This window comes from Girardinichthys multiradiatus, chromosome 5, assembly GCF_021462225.1.
Source record: "Girardinichthys multiradiatus isolate DD_20200921_A chromosome 5, DD_fGirMul_XY1, whole genome shotgun sequence".
NCBI lineage: Eukaryota > Metazoa > Chordata > Actinopteri > Cyprinodontiformes > Goodeidae > Girardinichthys > Girardinichthys multiradiatus.
In genome coordinates, this window is record NC_061798.1 from 38,873,949 (window position 1) to 38,890,182 (window position 16,234).

At 39.7% G+C, this 16,234-nt stretch overlaps 1 protein-coding gene across 1 annotated transcript; it reads right to left on the minus strand.

Moving 5' to 3' along the window:
- Positions 1–733: 733 nt before the first annotated feature.
- On the minus strand, positions 734–14,240 carry LOC124868814 (protein GPR108). The gene is made up of 18 exons (XM_047366415.1): positions 13,665–14,240; positions 12,746–12,862; positions 11,683–11,733; positions 11,337–11,425; positions 11,204–11,253; positions 10,882–11,063; positions 10,737–10,799; positions 10,546–10,647; positions 10,336–10,469; positions 7,809–7,884; positions 7,625–7,698; positions 7,420–7,537; positions 7,190–7,320; positions 4,985–5,028; positions 4,851–4,900; positions 4,352–4,435; positions 2,340–2,461; positions 734–2,227 (listed from the first exon to the last, which is right to left on the minus strand). Exons 1-18 carry the CDS (start codon positions 13,758–13,760, stop codon positions 2,140–2,142), a joined length of 1,671 nt encoding a protein of 556 aa, XP_047222371.1. The 5' UTR covers positions 13,761–14,240; the 3' UTR covers positions 734–2,139.
- Between the last annotated feature and the right edge of the window lie 1,994 nt (positions 14,241–16,234).

Genomic DNA, 16,234 nt, shown 5'->3' on the forward strand with positions numbered 1-16,234 from the left:
TACAGTAGAGCCTAAAGGAAAATGTACAGCAATCAGTTTGTGACCTTGAGCTAAAGAATATCAGTTACCGCAAAAAAATGGGTGATACAACCAGGCGGGGAATTGCCACTTCACACGAGGCCAGGTTGCAGTGGGGGTTTTTTTATATTAAAATTTGTGTGATGATCTGAAACATTTAAACGCAACCAAAAAGCAAAAACAGGAAATTTGTGTAGGGTCAAATACAAGTCTGTAAGATCACTACCATTAAAACTGTGTTAACCTCAGTGGAGGTTCTAGTCCAAACCAGGGGTGCCAGGTTGAGGCCAGTGTTCTTTGATGGGGGCACAGAACAAAACAATGAAAGAAAAAACAGGGAAATATTTCATGATTTAATATGTTAAGTGAGCCATAGAGCCACAGGTTTCAGACCCCTCATCTAGCAGATGAAAACTGTATCTCAATACAGCTGTAGCTAAAAGTGCAACACCTTAATTTGTTATTCATTGTTAAAATAAAACTGTAAAGGTAAAAAAATGAAATTCCTCCAAGTGACCAATCGCTTGAGGTTTCTGTGCCAGAGCATATCATCATAAGAAAGTGATTTGGCATTATGTCTTCACTGCTGGCCAGTTGGCCGGTCTAGAACCGCCCATGGTCAAAAAAGTTGTATTTCATTAAATCCTTCCTGGGAATTATTGACTTTGTAATCATATACTGTGCATGTTTATTCACAACAGAGGGAACCGAGAGCTTTCAAAAACTCCAACTTTATTGTGACAGTCCATACATACATCCAAAAAAAACCATTTCCTGTAGCCAACTCAAGTAAATGTATACTGAGTGTTACCTGTTGACTCCCGGCACACGGAGACGGGTTACCTGTGTGTAAACACTGTGCAGATCTGTCCTCTCTGGACAGGAGTGACTGTGGTCCAATCTTAGTAGCACTTTCTTGTTTTCTCACCTGTGGGTCCACTTAAAGGATTAAGATTAAAATCTCACTGAAACCGAACTGTTATAACATCCTGAAACACTATGCAGTTTGTAAATCAGCAACCTCTTCTTGTATGAACAGTCATATTTACAAAAATCTTTAATTAATGATCATCACCCTGTCTGGCTGGACAAGCCACTGAAGTCAACTGTAATTAATCATATAAGCTTCACATCAAGAGCAAAAAGGTTAAAAACCAAAAGCAGGTAAATTCAAAAGTCTGTTCCGGCTCTTCTCTGCTCAGATGGACTCACCAAAAATAACGAAGGACATTACGGCCCTAGCTCCAGTTCTCTTAGAGCCTGATCTGAACATACCAGTACAGGTTATCAAGTCAATATGGGGAATAAGCAGGTTGTTTTCAACCACTAAAGCACTAAATTACAGCAGCACTTCAAAATGACACACCGGGAGGAAGGCCTGATCCTCCAACACAGACAATGATACTGTAAAACATTTCAATATGCAAAAACAGCAACATATTGAAATAAATAGCATCCTTCTGTTAAATATTTCAATATATGAATCAAGTCAATGAGAAAAAAGGTGTATGGTGCTGTGACTGGTGGCACAGAAACCGCTGATTGCTATATTATACACAAACCAATGAGCCATTTTCTTCTTTACCTGAGAATAGGCTATTATATAAGGGAAGAAAATCTAAAATATTCTAATTTGTGTTTTTTCAGTCATACATATCCCCATTTTACACAAAGATACAAGTAAGTGGCCTGTAGAAGTACCGTTTTAAATAGCTGACATAAACACACCCAAAAACAAGTCTCTGTCTAAAATAACAATAATTATCTTTGGAGAGAAACAGAGAAGAACGAAAATAGGAATTTCTGAGCTCTGTTCCATATATCCACCCGTCCATGAGGGGAAAAAAGCCTTCTGAAACTTTTCGGGTTCTGGATGGAATGTCCCAAAGAAAATGGAGAATGTCCATCATGTTAGCCATAGATGTTATAATTATGATTTTTAAAATTTTGTATTTTTTTTGCATAGCCAGACAGTGGGCATGAGCTTTGCAACCACTTTGAAGAGTTTTAAACAGAGAGCTATCAGTGGAAGTGGGGATCCTTGGTCCATATATGAGCCCCTTCGCACACAGCTGGCCCGAGGATGCTCGCTTGGTCCCTCTGAATGATGTGGCTTTCTGCTCACAGAGCGGGCTCTTTCTGGCGATCGCGTCCGTTAGACGTCTTCTTTACTTTGGAGATACCCTCCAGTGCACCGGACTCTGTCACTCTACACACAAAAAGAAAAAAGTAGAGAAATCCTCAGTATAAATCAGATTAAAATACTTTAAAATACAAAATAAATACATAAAAGTAAGATCTGTCAATCCTAAGACACTTACACTTCATCCATCTCCACGTCCTCTTCGTCCTGGGGAAGCTGGAGGTAGGGGTTATTGGATGCTGGTCGAAACTTGTAGCCCGTCAGCACAAAGAAGATCAAAGTTGACACCTCCACCATGAACTGAGGAAAGAGGAAGGTCTGAGTTTTACAGAGAGATCTCAATAAGTTAGAATACCACCGAAAAGAAAAGTATAGATTAATTACACATGGACAGCTGTATTGATGATTATGGCTTACATCCATAGAGAACCCAAAATAATCCAGTTTCTCAGAAACTTTGAATACTAAGACTAATAAAACATACAGAAATGTCTGCCTACAGTACAACAGGTCCATGTACTGAACAGTAAATGCCCTTGACACTTGGTCCGGGCTAATCACTGCATCAATATGGCGTCTTATGGAGGCAAACAGCTGAGGCGCTAAGGAAGCCCAGGTTGCTTTGATAGCAGCCATCAGCTCCTCTTTGTCATTGGGTCTGGTGTCTCACCTTCCTGTTCAGAATACTGCATAGTTTCTCCATGGTAGTGGTCACAACCTTTACCATCTTCAGAGCCAGGTTTGCACTTGCTGTAGTTGAATAAAATTTGTTCACAGAGCCAAAACGTTTTATAACTATTTACTTTAGTTGATGTTTATATTTTATTTTTTAAAGAACCACCATTTTATTTTCTAAAAAAATAAAAATAAAAATCCAAAAAGAATGAATACATTGTCATTAATGACATAAAAAGCACAGTTTGTGACCTTATAAGAAAAAGGTTAAAACACTCACAATTAGGGTCATACAGCTGTAGAAGCTATGAGCAAATATTACATAAAACAGCCAAAATCAAGATATTTTTTTAAAATTATATATAAAAACATCTTTTGGTCCTCTGAACGTTTTGGTCAACGTTCTAAAGAGGCACAGTGGATCATCTGCAAAACTACTTCCATATCGAGGCTGCGGAGCCCTCCTCTACGGGGTTTAGGTCAGGTGAGGTTTCTGGCCAATCAAGCACAGCGATACCATGATTATTAAAACAAGTATTGGTATTTTTGGAAGGTGCATCTGCATTAAGCCTATGAGCAGAAGGAAGCATGAAGTGCTCTAAACTTTCCTGGTAGATGGCTTCGCTGACTTTAGACTTGGTAAAACACAGTGGACCAACTCCAGCAGATGACATGGCTCCCCAAATCATATCTGACTGTAAAAAAGTTCACATTGGTCCTCAAGCAGCTTTGTTTCTTTGCCCATCTTCTCTTCCTCCAAACTCTGGGACCTTAATTTCCAGAAGATATGCAAAGTTTACCTCTGTCTGAAATGAGAACTTTGGACCACTGAGCAACAGTCCAGTCCCTTTTCTCATTTGCCCTGGTAAGACACTTCTGATGTCCTCTCTGGTTCAGGAGTAGCTTAACACAAGGAACGTAACAGTTGAACTGCTGTACTGTGTGTGGTGACATTTGATTGCTGCCTGTACACTAGCAGTTTTCCTTTCACTCAATTTTCCATTAACATGCATGGATACAACACTCTGAATATTGGCCTTATATAACATTCATATTTTCTGAGAAACAAGTTTGTTTTTTATTTTAGCTCCAAGTCATAATCATCAATATTAGTCGAAATAGAGGTTTGAAAAACATCACCCTGTGTCCAATTAATTGAGTTGTACTTGCATTACTACAAGAGTAGCGATATGACCGAGCTTCATCTATCTGGCTTCTTGCACAACACAGCTTCTAATATCATCAACAACTGACTCACTGATCTTTGTTGTAAATTTAATGTAGCAGACCAGTAGAAATTAGGCTCTTAAGGTATCAAGAATGGCATTACTGACTATCTAAAATAAAAAACAGAGGATTTAAAAAGGTTAATGTGGTATTATTCAGCCACATGTCAGGAAATAAGGCCTCATCTACAATTCAGAGGGAACTCCAGAAAATATTTGACCTTTCAAACACAGGAGCTCTGCAGCAAAGTCAGACTGCAGTCATAGTACACCGCCACTGCTTTCTTACCTCATAGCACCACTGCCACTGGAAGGGCATCGTGATCTTCAGCAAAATGGCTATGATCCTCGTGAAGTAGATATAACACACAATCTAAAAGAAACAAACAAATTCAATTAATATCCAAAGGTGGAAATCTTAGAATGAGAGTAGTGGTTGTAAATCTACAGGGTGAAATTTCCTTTAAAATCCTGTTAACTGCTAAACAAGGCTTTCTAACAGTTAAGTATTATATTCATATATTCATATCTTTGAGATACATTTTGTTCAGCCTCTGCAGCAATGACTGCTAAATCAAACGTCTAACGAGGCCTCGGCAAAGGCTGAAAGAGTGTTTGAGCAAAGCTGAACACATAATAACATCACCTTTGACTGAAAAGGAAAAAATAGGAACACCACCAATATCAATAACAGTTTGACCAATGCCGTTTTACAGTTAATTGGAAAAAGATCAGATCTTGTAGGATAAGCTCCAAAATCTATACTGCTGAGTGCAAGACTTTCTCACCATGATGTAAAAATGCCTGAATAGCTTGAGCTTCTCCAGATTCATGGCAGCTGGAAGAAACCAAGACCACATTTAGAACATTAAGCACAAACATCAACTTGTGTTTGTTTGACTTGACAGAAAAATATTGCAACCTTTCCCGTCTGTGCTTGAAGCCTCCTGTAAGTGACGGATCGACCTGGGAAGACAAGAATGATTGACAGTTAGACAAATATGTATGGACTTTCATCTATGAGCATCTAAGGTCTTATCAGGTCAAGTTAATATTAGGAGGAAGCTAGAGTCAAACCAACAACCTTTGACTTGTGAGACGACTACTCAGTGTGTCATCCTTCTTGCTTACAAATAAAACCAAGCTGAAATTGTTTATTGAAAAATTTGTATTTACCTACATAAAGTCAGTTATTTTAACTGCGGAAAAGGAACTTAAATATATTAAACCATGTCTGTTTTCTTTAGGGTCCAATTAAATGTTTTTTTTTATTTTAATTTTTTATATTTTCTGTTTATATTTATCAAAATTCCACGTTTTCCAAAGTAAACTCGTTATTTTACCAAAACCGTTTCTATTATCTCGGGGTTCATAAAAAAAAAACTTAAATAAAAAAGTTTATTTATATGGCTATCTTTAATAATTTATTGATTTTTGTAAAGCTCCTATAAAAACATTTAACAATGAGTATTTTAAGTATTTTGGTAATAAAAAAAATGCTGCACACATTATTGTGAAAGTGTAAAAAGCTTAAAATTCAATAGTATTGTGATTATGTTCTATAAAGATCACACACCAATAATGATACAGATTATGCATGTATAAACCAAAACATGCAAAGCTTCATTTCTTTTCTAAGGAACCACAGCTATAAAAAGTCCTCAGTAAATGAGCATCTCGCTCTGCTGAGGATCTTTGCTGAGGGGGGAGTTTACAGAAGCTAACGCTAGCTTCCCTTCTCTCCGTCTGGATAAGACAATCTGAGAATTATCCCCCTGATGTTTTCTTTGCGGCTCATACACGGAGTGCATTCGACCTTGAACGTGTTATACCAGAGTGCTGCTACACTGACCTCTCTGCCACAGCTCCGAGTCTGATGTACAAATAAGCTCCACCTCCGTCTGATGAGTCAAATCCAGATGCATTGCGGCCCCCAACAGACTAGTTGTAAAAATGTAACACCTTTGCCCTTGTTTAGATTTCAAACCCATCACTTTGGCTTGTGGGTTCATCACCAACATTTGACCATGGTGGTTGCTAATTTGATACTGTATAGCTAATCTCTAACATCATGCTAAAGTTGTGTCTGATGGAAACAGACTCAAGTGTTTAAAACTAAAATCAGAGGAAGCACAAAAAAAAAGAGGTCATTTAAAAGGAAACTATATTTTTATGTTGGCACATTGGCTGTTTATTCAGGATTCTATAGCACAGAACGATACTCTGGCAGGTGGTCATACATTTCTGTTTACAGTTAGTAATGCTAACATAGTATGCTAAAGACCTGGGCCTGTATTCACAAAGATTCTCAGAGTTCTCTCAGAGAGCTCCCATCTTAGCCTCAAAATTCCTGCCAAGGACTCCAGGCTTATGACTGATTCTGCTGGCTGCTGAGAGCGACTGAGTTAGGACACGGCAGAACTTCCTATTTTAGTGGGGAGGTGGGGTTGACCCCGTTGCTAGGTGTGACGCTGTCTTCGAAGAGCTGTGATTGGTTGTTACAAAAAATAAATAAATAAAACATATGTACTCTTAGTAATCAGTGGAGAGAAGCTGTCCGATCATAGAATTATCTCTCCTTTCTCTGTCTTTCCGCCATCTTCTCTGCTTAAGACACTCAGGCTCACTAAAAGTCTTCCTCACTACTCTCAACATGTTTTCACTTTAGGAGCTCTCTTAAGGCCTAAAGATTTTTGTAAATAACTTTATCTTATCGAGGGAAAATTGTAAGAAAAATCTTTCTTAGAATGACCTCACTAGGAGCTACTTTTAGTCTTCGGATTCTTTCTGAATACGGGCCATCAGTATCAACCTCTGATTGATACACCTCTAATAATAACTATAATTCTTTAGTAATTGATCAGTTTATAAACTTTAGGAATCATTTTCCTTGGCTCAACCTTTGTGATTGTCTGGGTACATCTTTAATTAGTCTCCTACCAAACTGTAACGAGAACCACTATATTAAATCTCATTTAAGTCCAAAACAAAACTGAAAACACAGATCACTGGTTGCTGTTTTGTGCTCAACATTCCCCACTTTATCACCAAAACTCCTCTTTGTTAATGAACTAAAACAGAACCCTATAAATAACCCAGCTTCTACAGACTACATGGCCACACTGACCAGACGACGGGGAACAGGATGGCTCCGCAGCAGATGAGGTCGACCAGAAAGAGGATCTCCTTCCACAGGTAGTACTCACTGGAGCCTTCCTCTGTAGACTCTATGATGATGTAGGCAACATTAGCAAGGACCTGGGAGGAAATATATACACAGGTGAGCAAATGTCCATGATACATTATAAACACACACTCACACTTCACATAAATGCAGCTTCCCAAGCAACACAGTACCTGCAGAGGAATGACTATAATGAAGATCTTCTTCTCTTTGTCAGAGAGGATGTATTTGACAAAAGCCCAGCCCGTGCCAATCAGTGCCAGCGTAATGAACAGGAGAGCCCCCTTCAGCCTAACAAATACATTAGCATAAATACAGCACATTAAAAACATCTATAACTGAAACAAAACAGAGAGAGACACTGCAGACCCGACTTACAGGTGTGTGATATAATACATGACGGCCCAGCCTTCAATAGGATGCCCCTCGGTGTTGATAAAGTGATAGTTGATCTGTGAAAGACACATAAGCTACCCTGAATCTTGTGATAAAACAGAAGAGGCCAGGCTCAGTCTTTGTGTTTATGAAGGGATAATAATTTGCACTGTGATGGTGTCCTTACACTATGGAAAACTAAAGACGTGGACTTGGTGAATGCCAGTGCAGCCATCAGCCAGTGGATCTTAAACACACTGTACCTGTAAAGAAGCAAAGAAATTACACTTAATATCTGACTTAATATTTAACAATTACAGTGAGACAGGGAATCTTTATAACTGCTGTCAAAAGAAGGTTTATTTTTTTGATCTGTCGGTTTATTCCCTCTCAACTATGTGTGGCTTCTTGTAAGAAGAACGCAATGCAATGTTCAACAAGCAGTAACTTTTTTTTTTCCCCCTGCAAAAACGCCAATGTCACTTCTGACATCAGCCGTTTCAGCGCCTTGTTTGGTTTGGGTGTGGATATCGACCCCATGTCCTACAGGTGCCATGCCTCCTGCATGTAAATGCCGAGGCACACTGCACTCTGCTTGTCAGAAGCAGAGAACAAAGTTGACAGATGGTCATGATACTAACATTTTAAACTCAATACGATGCCAAGAAAAACACTACATACCACCTTTGGGTCTCTGGGAAAAATAAAATCATATGGTTCTTTTACAATACAGGTAAAACAAACAATAACAGTTTGAATGTTTTTATTGTCCTAATTAGTGCCAGTGAGTAGAAGGAAAAGCATGACCCAAATAGATAAAGAAAGATTAGCCTTTGTAGCGAAACAGGAAACAACATAGCGCTTGTTACATGTGTTATAATAACATATGTACTTTGGATTCAGTTGTTGGAATTTACTCAGGGATCCGGTCCAAAAACAGCAGCAATCCTGTTAAATTTTTCTGCTTCTAGTGATTTGTGCTTTCTCGTAATCTTCCGCTTATCCAGTACCGGGTCGCTGGGGCAGCAGACTAAGCAGAGACGCCCAGACATCCCTCTCCCCAGACACCTCCTCTAGCTTCTCTGGTGGAAGCTGGAGACATTCCCAAGCCAGCCAGAGAGACATAGTGCCTACAGCGGGTCCCGGGCCATCCCCATGCCTCCTCCTGATGTGATACGCCTGGAACACCTCCCAGGGGAGGCGTCCAGGAAGCATCCGAAACAGATGCCCGAGCCACCTTAACTTCTCTCGGTGTGGAGGAGAAGCGGCTCTACTCCGAGCTCCTCCTAGATTGGGCTTTATATTTTCTTTAATGCTGAAACAGATTTGGCAGGATAGGTTGTCATAATCTCTGACTACTTTCTAGTTCAGAAAGTTCAGCTTAAGTCTTGGCTGTTATAAAAAAAAAAGATCCAACTTGTTAAATTACTGCTGTTAATCAATGCTGAAATGTGGGGCACATAACGATATCAAGGTTAGTTTTTGTTATTAAAAGTTGCTATTATTTAAACAAATGAGGTCAACTTGTGTCGTCTGAAATGATTTTTTTGCTGCTGTAGAAACGGAACTATGAAAGCTTTACTGAACCGTTTAAATTCCTCGTAAATACCAGTATTTAGGATGGTTCTCATTCTTTCCACCACTACGGAGCACATCTTGCATGGTTGTGTATAAACATCCCTCAGCTTTTCTTTTTCGTCTGCCTCATAGGCGAAATTCCTCCACCCAATGCTTTTGCCTTTTTTGACTATAGTGGGTCGTAAAAGCTCTTCCCTGGATGGACCCGCCATATTGCAGGAATTTTTAACTTCCAACAGCAGCAAAAAGCTTTGTTGCAGTGTTGATTATGTCACAATATAATTTTTTTAATGTGAACCCTAGTGTCAGCATGTGTTTGGTGATAAATCCTGGTCTGTGCTTATTTGTGTTTGTAGTCAGGCAGTGTGTCTGGTTGCTAGGAGAATGGTAACCCATTGTGTTGCCACTCTACTTTGAATATCTGGAACGTTATTTGTCATTGTTTCATCTTAGACTTTGGTTTCTGATAGCCGAACTAATAGTCTTTTGCCTTTAAGAGTTTGATTTGATTCTTCATTTGATAAAATTTAAGTTATTTAATGTCTACATCATTCCTGAATCTGTCTCCTAATTCCCAAAGATGAATCATGTGTTAAACCACACTACATGTAGTTTAACGCATGTAGTGTTAAACCACTACATGTCTGAGACAGCATTGGGAATATTAACATTTTTTATTGGCTCATCCGGGATACACAGATAAAGATTTTATTACTGAACCAGCAGAGTGACGTTTAAAACAGAATGCTGCTCATACTGCCTTCCCTTCACATGACTCCGTATTATAACACTATGACCACATCACTTGACACTTAGCTGGAGCAACAGCAACAAGTTTTCTTCAACCACCCTAATGCTGCGCCTCAGTCCTTACACAAGTCTCAATGAGCAGCGAGAAGACACCTCAGGCTTGGCTTGAAAAGTCACATGAAAAGTGGCTAATGTGTTCACAAACATGAGCTCCTACATCTCAACAGACAGTCAAACTCCTGTGAAGTTTTTACAGTATTTACCTTGATGCAGCAAAACCTCAGCAAATATAAAAGATATGATTGAGGAATTAAGCAGCCAGAAACCTTAAACAAAACATTAAGAAAGCTTTGTGTCACAATTTAAGTATGACTCATGTCATGTACCTGTGCTTCATGAGAGTGTACACCCAGACCATGGCAGCAGTGAAGAAGACTCCAGCCATACATATGTAAAGTTGAGACAATGGGATTTCTGCTGCAGACAGGTAGCTCCCTGGGTTCTTCTCTATCACCTCTACCTGCAGAGGAAACATTAAATTAACCTTTGCAGATGCCTGAGATTACTCAGACTGTGATGAACACTCTTTAACTCACTGTCAAAGAGTAATGCAGCTTAGTCCCAGGTATCCTGTTCTGACAGTAGTGGAACTTCAGGCTGTACAGACCTTCTGCCTTTGGGCCAACCACCATGAGGAACTATGGAGGGGGGGACATGATAAAACAAGACAGAACAAGGCATCAAGCACTGCCAAATGATATTTAGAGGGAGCGAAAAGGGCACTTACATTGAACTTGTAGAAGCCATTAACTTTGTCCAGTGCTAGAATTGGCTGGGTTGTCGTGTTCAGCTACAAGAAATTCCAGTTAAGATACTGATTTAAACAGCAAATCACACAAATATTCAGGAACAAAAAAAATGAAACAGCTTACCAGGAATGTAGTTTCCTCCACTTTTGTAGCATCCCCAACAGGGTTAGGCTTTTCTTCTGCCTTAGGACCTCCTGGTTTGTCCTTGCCACCATCTCCTGACGGTTTCATCTGGACTCTCTTTGCAGTCAAAGTGTCTGCTGATTCCTGCGGTCTGGCAGCAGGAATCTCTTTAACCTTTTTTTCTAAAGAACACAGATGCAGGTATAAAAAGTTCAGTGACTCTGAAACAGTTGCGTCATTCACTCTGCAGCAGTTACTTTGAGGAAGTGTTAAGTCTCAAAAAAAAACAAACAAAAAAAAACTTTATTTTGCTCTGACTTGCCTTTGGCTATCAGAATGTTGTCTTGGATGCCCTTGGCTTGCACATTGACTCTAGACAAACAGAAATCATACATTTTACCTTCACATAAAGCTGTGAAACGAGGTAATAACTGCTGATTCTAAAATTTAAGCACCTTAGATTTCGGATGTCAATGAGAAAAAGAATGAGAGGCTCATCGTTTGTCGGCTCCGTTGTGAACGGGCATGCTTCAGTCTCCTCTGCCTACAGAGAACACAGCAGAGTCTAACCCTTTCAAGTAAAAACAATATTCAAATTCAATTCAATTCAAAAATACTTTATTAATCCCAAAGGGAAATTAAATGTTGTTATAGCTCATTATATCAGTAAATAGATAATATATTATCAAGGATCTAAACAAGGATTACTTGCATTGTAAAATATGATGTAAGCATAGACCTACCTAAGTGATTAAAACCTGGGAATAACCAGATTTTTAATTATAAAAGGAGGGTACTTACTGTGTAAGATAACACCCCGTTAACTCGTGACCTGGACAGGCTAAAACCAACCTGAAGGTGATAAAAATGTCGACAGTGAATTTACATGCAACACACTATAAAATCAATAAGAATCAGCTTTGGCTATAATTGGCCAATGTCACTGGTTGTGATAATTGGCGAAAGAAAAAATACTTCACGTACAACTGGTTAAACTGCTCTTACCACTGGATTTTTTTTTTTTTTTTTTAATATAACCAACTGTGTACACACTGTTGGAGTTTGGAAGGCAAGCCAAATTTCAAAATCAGCAATGTGCCCTTACTGAGTGACAAGACTTCCCACAATGCACCCTGAATCCTAATACAGTAGGAGTCTAACAATAGATCTATTCATTCCAGAAATATTTATTGTGGGCACTTCAGTTCAGCAATCCTTTACAAAATGGTGCACATACAGAAGTTTTATGTTTAGGTCTATGATGAGTAAAGTTTCTCTGTGGTCTGATAGTGACGACGCAAAAAGAAACGCGCATCAAATAAAAGTTTCATTTCTGTATTTTTCAACAACAATAAAGTTTGCCGCTGGCTCCACATTAAACTAAACTGCTCACTTCAGTAAAAAACATATATATATATATATATATATAACTATTAAGAGAAAGTTAAACAACCTAAAGTGCTGGAATGGAGGAATCAAAAAGCCTCTCGTCAAAAACTACAAAAGTAAAAAATCAGATCGGGTCAAAGCAAAGAACAACAATGGAGCCTAGGTAGCAGCAGACATGGCAGCATAGACTAAATAGCAGAGTCACAGTAGAAAGTTTCCTCTTTTCAGCATTGAGTAACTGAGCATTTCAGTGAGTAAATTACATTAACTTTATATAAGAAAAGACAATGTATGCAATAAAAAAATAGAACTGTATCCATTACTTTGAAAGATATATGATAATTTCTCAACCAGAATGTATAAGAAAAATACTATAACAGTAACTGCAAAACTAAGGCCTACTACTTTTCAAATATTCATTTTTCCTAAAAATGAAAAAAAAAAAAAAAAAAAAGAAGACAAAAACCAAACTTACTGAATTGGTGTAGTTTATATGTTGTTCATTGAGCCACAAGGAAGACAGGGTCACATTTAGAGTTCCGTTTGCAAAGAAACCAAAATTGTTGAGATCAACAGCAAACCTCGTCTCATTCTGAAAACAGACAAGATTTTGTTGTATAATATTCAATCATATAGCAGCTTATTAACTCTTAAGACTAAATAACAGAGATACACAAACTTGGAAGTTTAATCACATTGAAATAAATGTGAAATCTGGGCCGAATAAGGGGCTGACTACAAGTCAATGAGCAATCGTCAAAATGATCATTTATGCGCATTTGTTGAAAGTTTCATGGAAATATCTCAAGCAAATAATTAACAAATGTTTTCTGATTTTGGGTTGCAACTTCTAAATGAGTTTAATGGAAATTGAGCGATATTACATCCAAAAATGTAACTTTTAAGACACTGTAACTGTCTTAATTTATAGCCTACACTCATGATCATGGTATCATTTAAAGACAATTTCTTTATGCATTTTCATATCAAATCCGTTTAAGACCGTTTCCAGAAACGTAATTAAGATTTCACAGACAACAAACTGTGATATTAAAGAATCTAATCGGAGTGGAACGACTCAGCTCCGGTTTGACCATTCTAAGCATTTTAAACTTGAGCTAATCAACGGAAGTTCAGCTTCTTATAAAAACAATAAAATGGCCCTTTAAATGAAAAGCCAAATCGGAAGCGGTCTCCAGCATAGTCTGATTTGCAAACCAATACATATTTGACATTGCTACAACAGTGTGACAGTATGTTAGCACATTTTATGCCAGTGAATCTAATCGACACGTTCCTGGGTTTGTGTAGTAGCGTCATTCTTCGTGGTGTTAGCTTATAGGCGGCCAGGCTAACGCGGACATAGCTCTAAACCAAAACAGTTACAGACTCACCTTCAAGCTGAGCTTGTGAATCCTTGCGTTACACCCCGACAGCAGTGCTAACAGTAAAATTACTGCCACGCAGCAGTTTAAATGCGGCACAGCCATCACAACACCTGCTAACGTTAACTGTTAGCTGTCGACAATTCTGCCAGATGGCCAAACAACAAGCTTACTAGCAGTTTTTACGGTCTCCAACCTCAATTCACAATGAAATGTATCTCCCAAAAAAAAAAAAAAAAAAACACCGTTTAGGCACACAAACGTTCGTTTAGTTGTTGAGACACAATTCCGCGTTCTATGTTTTCCAATGTATAAGTTCTTGCATCGCGCAAACTAACAGCTAGCTTGTAAGTAGACGGTGGCAACCTCCCACTTCCTGGTATCAGATGCGGACGGAAGGTTCGGACGCAGCTGTGAAAAGCTGCAGAACAGCAAGATTATTTTTCCAACAGCAGGTTTAGATATGCACTGCAGGCTTCTGAGGGGGGGGGAATACATTATACAGACTCCTCAACCGAGACGTTCTTAATCGTGTCAAGCATTCCTGTCAAAAAAAAAAAAGGGTATTTTTAAACCCATATTTGTATAAACATACGCATTCTCCTAGATTAGATCACGTGGTTTACCTCGCACGTTGACGTGGAATGAAATGACCCTCCACGTCGTATCTGACCTCTGCGATTACTAATATATAAATAAATAAAATAAAATGGTAACAAACAAGGTTAAACACATATAAAAAAGTCGAAGTGTTGAGAATAACGCTGACTTCTTAAAGTTATATTACTTCCAAAGAGACTATGGGAATCCTATTTTTAGCCTAAGAAGTTAATCTTATACGTCAGTGGTTGTCACTTTTCCAAATATTGATTAATGATCATTGTTGAGTTGATTGATTGATTTAAGCATTCACTCTTTTTAACTGCAACTTTGATTGAGCTAAGAAAGAGTTTTTACTGTTTTGTTGTAGCAGTGCCTCGCAAAAGTATTCACATACCTCACTGTACTTTTCATCAGTCATGTAATTACCACCACCTTCTGTGTATTTGGTTAGAATTTTATGTGACAGGCCAGCAAAAAGTTGCATATAATTATGAAGTGAATAGAAAGAACATGTGTCATAATTAAAATCTTCCAGCTTTATTTGCAAACTAACTTAACCTCATGCACAATGGAAGATGAATATGTCTGAACATTGATTGTCTAGTCTTGCCACAGGTAATCACTTGTATTTAGCTTTCCTTATTGACTGGCCCAATCTTAAATATGAATATGATTTGATCGAAACCGTTCAATATTAGCTCTACCTTAATGTCTGCCCAAGCCTCCGTCCACCTGCACATCAACTCTGACCAGCTTGATATGATATGATAATTTCTCAACCAGGACCAATCAGGAGAAGGACAACCGGTTGGCTTCAAAACGATTCTGGCAAACCGTCCGGCACCTCAGGAGGGGGAATCAGTGTTTCGCCAACACTGGGTTAGACTCTTTTTCAACCCTGGTTGAAGCAGAAGCTAGGGACTCGGGGTTGGACTCTTTCATCACCCAGGCTGAAGTCACCGAGGTGGTTAAAAAGCTCCACGGTGGCAGGGCTTCGGGGGTGGATGAGATTCGCCCTGAGCACCTCAAGTCTATGGATGTTGTAGGGCTGTCATAGTTGACACGCCTCTTCAACATTGCGTGGCGGTCGGGGACAGTGCCTCTGGACTGGCAGACTGGGGTGGTGGTCCCCCTACATAAAAAGGGGGACCGGAGGGTGTGTTCCAACTATAGGGGATCACACTCCTCAGCCTCCCTGGTAAGGCCTACACCAGGGTATTGGAGAGGAGAGTCTGACCGATAGTCAAACCTCGGCTTCAGGAGGAGCAGTGCGGTTTCGGCTGTGGAATAGTGGACCAGCTCTACACCCTCTACAGGGTACTCGAGGGTTCATGGGAGTTTGCCCAACCGGTCCACATGTGTTTTGTGGACCTGGAGAAAGCATTTGCCTGTGTCCCTCGTGATGCCCTGTGGGGGGTGCTCCAGGATTATGGAATCGGGGGCCTTTACTAGGGGCCATCCGGTCTCTGTACAAGCGGAGCAGGAGTTTGGTCCGGATTGCTGGCACTAAGTCGGACCTGTCCCTGGTGCATGTTGGACTCCAGCAGGGGTGCCCTTTGTCACCGATCCTGTTCATAACTTTTATGGACAGGATTTCTAGACGCAGCCAAGGGCCGGAGGGGGTCTGGTTTGGGGACCAGAGGATTTCATCTCTTCTTTTTGCAGATGATGTGGTCCTGCTGGCCCCTTCTAGCCAAGACCTACAGCATGCGCTGGGGCGGTTCGCAGCCAAGTGTGAAGCAGCTGGGATGAAGATCAGCTCCTCCAAGTCCGAGGCCATGGTTCTCGACCGGAAAAAGGTGGCTTGTCCTCTTCAAGTTGGAGGGGAGTCCCTGCCTTAAGTGGAGGAGTTTAAGTATCTTGGGGTCTTATTCATGAGTAAGGGGAGAATGGAGCAGGAGATCTACAGACGGATTGGTACGGTTGCCGCAGTAATGGGGACGCTGTGTTGGTCCGTCGTGGTGAAGAGAGAGCTG